The sequence below is a fragment of the Centruroides sculpturatus genome, unplaced genomic scaffold (assembly GCF_000671375.1).
Source record: "Centruroides sculpturatus isolate CEXI.00-Female unplaced genomic scaffold, Cexi_2.0 scaffold176, whole genome shotgun sequence".
Classification (NCBI taxonomy): domain Eukaryota; kingdom Metazoa; phylum Arthropoda; class Arachnida; order Scorpiones; family Buthidae; genus Centruroides; species Centruroides sculpturatus.
The window spans coordinates 861308-863822 of record NW_019384551.1 but is presented as its reverse complement, the minus strand read 5'-3'; the positions used below and the strand labels follow the sequence as shown (position 1 = coordinate 863822).

The 2515-nt window shown below is 35.5% G+C and overlaps 1 protein-coding gene across 1 annotated transcript in view; it reads right to left on the bottom strand.

Annotated features, from left to right (window-relative positions):
- LOC111623672 (nucleolar protein 16-like) overlaps positions 1-1653 on the bottom strand; it is a 24235-nt gene extending 22582 nt beyond the window's left edge. Inside the window, exon 1 of the mRNA XM_023366341.1 lies at positions 1503-1653. Within this exon, the coding sequence (XP_023222109.1) occupies positions 1503-1609 (107 nt within the window). The 5' untranslated portion in view covers positions 1610-1653. The remainder of the gene's footprint in view (positions 1-1502) is intronic.
- Between the last annotated feature and the right edge of the window lie 862 nt (positions 1654-2515).

Here is a 2515-nt window from a genome sequence, read left to right as displayed (position 1 = left end):
ACGCAGTTGAATTAATTAATTTATGACAGTTTATTGAAGCACCAATTTACAATAGTCAACAATGATCTCCTGTACGAGAGGGTGATTGCTTCATGAAGGTGCTATTGCTGCCAGAGTCTCGTTTGGTGAAGATTACTCTGCACCACAATTATTGGCACTGAGAACGAGATCAGCTTGGAATAACTTTAATCACAATAAATGTTTTCGGCCATTTACACGCCTGTAAACTGATCGGAAATAAAGATTGCAAGACTCAAAATACATGCATACATTGTAATTTACTATGTGGAGAATACTCATTTTATCTGCAAAATAGACCGTAACAAATTGTGCAACAAATGAACTTGCCAAGACAGACTATAAAAATTTTATTTTTCTATATAATATTCTTAATCGCAAAAAAGCCAAATCTGGCAATTTTGCTCAGAACTAACTGAAGCGTCACTTGTAATCGTCCAATGTGCCACGTTTTGGCCACCCCTGTTCTAGTACCATCGACTTCCCGATTCAATGCATATGTCATTTATCATTCAGCAGATCCAGATTGTTAAGTAACAGCTACCAATTTGATCAGTTACAACCAGTGACGTAGCGTAGTGGAGGCAGCAAAATTTCACAATAAATAATAATAATATCTTGTAAAAATTTGAACCATTTGATTTCATATTTTTGTCGCACCTACAATTTAGACCGATTGAAATGAGCACGGAATAGTGTTACCATCCGGACAGTCCGGGAGAACTATTAATTTCAACCTGTCGACCTTTTTTTCTTTTTTTGCTCGCACGATTCATTCTTATTCATATTCACCTCTAATATCCAATAGACCTAAGTCATCTAGGTTACTTACGTTACTCCTAACCAAGTCTCCCTAGTCCCTAACTGTAACTGATTTAGAACCGGCATGCACTGCACATTATTCTTTGCATTGCAAAATGATATACGCATGCGTCAAGGAACTTCTGTTCAAACAAACCTCACCTACCGTCCAGGTCGGCAATTTTAAAAAGGCGGCAACACTAGCACGGAATTTCTCATTATTTATTCTGTGACGAAACTAAACTTTAGTCTTTTAAATTGAGATACCTAAATAAGGAGACGGTGAAATTTTCCTTTGCCCCGGGCGGCTGACACCCATGCTACGCCACTGGTTACAACTGTCGTGTCTGCCAAACACAGCCAATCATTTGATTACCGTTGCAATTTAGGACCATAATGTAAACTTCTGACAATTAGTGAAGACATTTACCGTTTACCTTTTTGTATAGCTACCCACAGTGAGCTGCCATATACTGATTTCTGTAATCTACAATTATGAACATATGTTTGTTTCACTTATTACCTTATTTAGATTTTGCAATTTGAATTGTTAGGACCATCTGCTTCAGGAAGTTACGTAAATGAATTCATTTATATTTAAAGGAATGCGTTTATTCGTGTGCCACGTGCTTTCCCCTTCATAATTACTCGTTTATAAGAAATTAAATTCTATCCAGACTTACCATTCGATATCTGGCAATTTCAGTAATTTTTTATGAAGTCGTTTCTTATTAACATTATAATTGTACTTTTTCCTGCGACGTCGCGAAACACCACGTGCTTTCCCCATCTTTACTTACGACCACAACGTACCAAACCGTCGATTCTACTCCGGCGCCATCTCATTTTTTCCACGCATAAAAATAATTAAATTAATTTTTTTGAAATTTACAGCCAATATTATTATGTTGTATTATAACTTGATTTCGACATTTGTAATCATATTTAAAAATTCTACAAATTATTAATATTTACACTATCGAAATTAAATTCGTCTAAAGCTGTTTTCTTTTTATGAACTCTTTTGCCCTGTGGACACTAAAAAAGCCTTTCTTACAAAGCCAATTATTGGCTCGACCAAGTCACAATGGGTCAACCTGGGGGTAAGAAATGGGGTCCGACATATCCGAACGGATCACTCTCCGAAAATTTCCTGGGGCTTTTCTATCCACTCGGATTCGTTTCAGTAAAAGTCTCGAATTCCAATTCGCCAAGACTTTTTCGTCCCGGATGTGTCGGGCCAGTTCCTCACCACCAGGGCCGGATTAACCCACTTTGGGGCCCTAGACATTTTCTTCTTACGGGCCCCCCTTTCTCACACTAGAAATAGAGCACACAAAAAATATAAAACAATAAATAAAACAAAACTAAATAATGTGATAAACTAAAATAAATCTTAAATTTTTATTAATAAAAAATATTTAATACACAACAATAAATTTTAGTTTTTCTAGAAACGTTTGAACAGTTTGTTTATAAATTTAAAATATTGAAATTTGTTTTATTAAATGTCTAACAAAAGTTGTTGTAAAATAACAATATTACCTTAAAAAAAATAATTGTCAACAAGACTATGTCTTGTTTATAAAATCGTACTGCTTGCTGTGTTACCAGCTTAGAGGTATGAAGGAGTACATGTCAGGAGTTGCAATTTGGCACAGAGTATTAAGTGCCCAAATCATGCGCGCATAAAAAA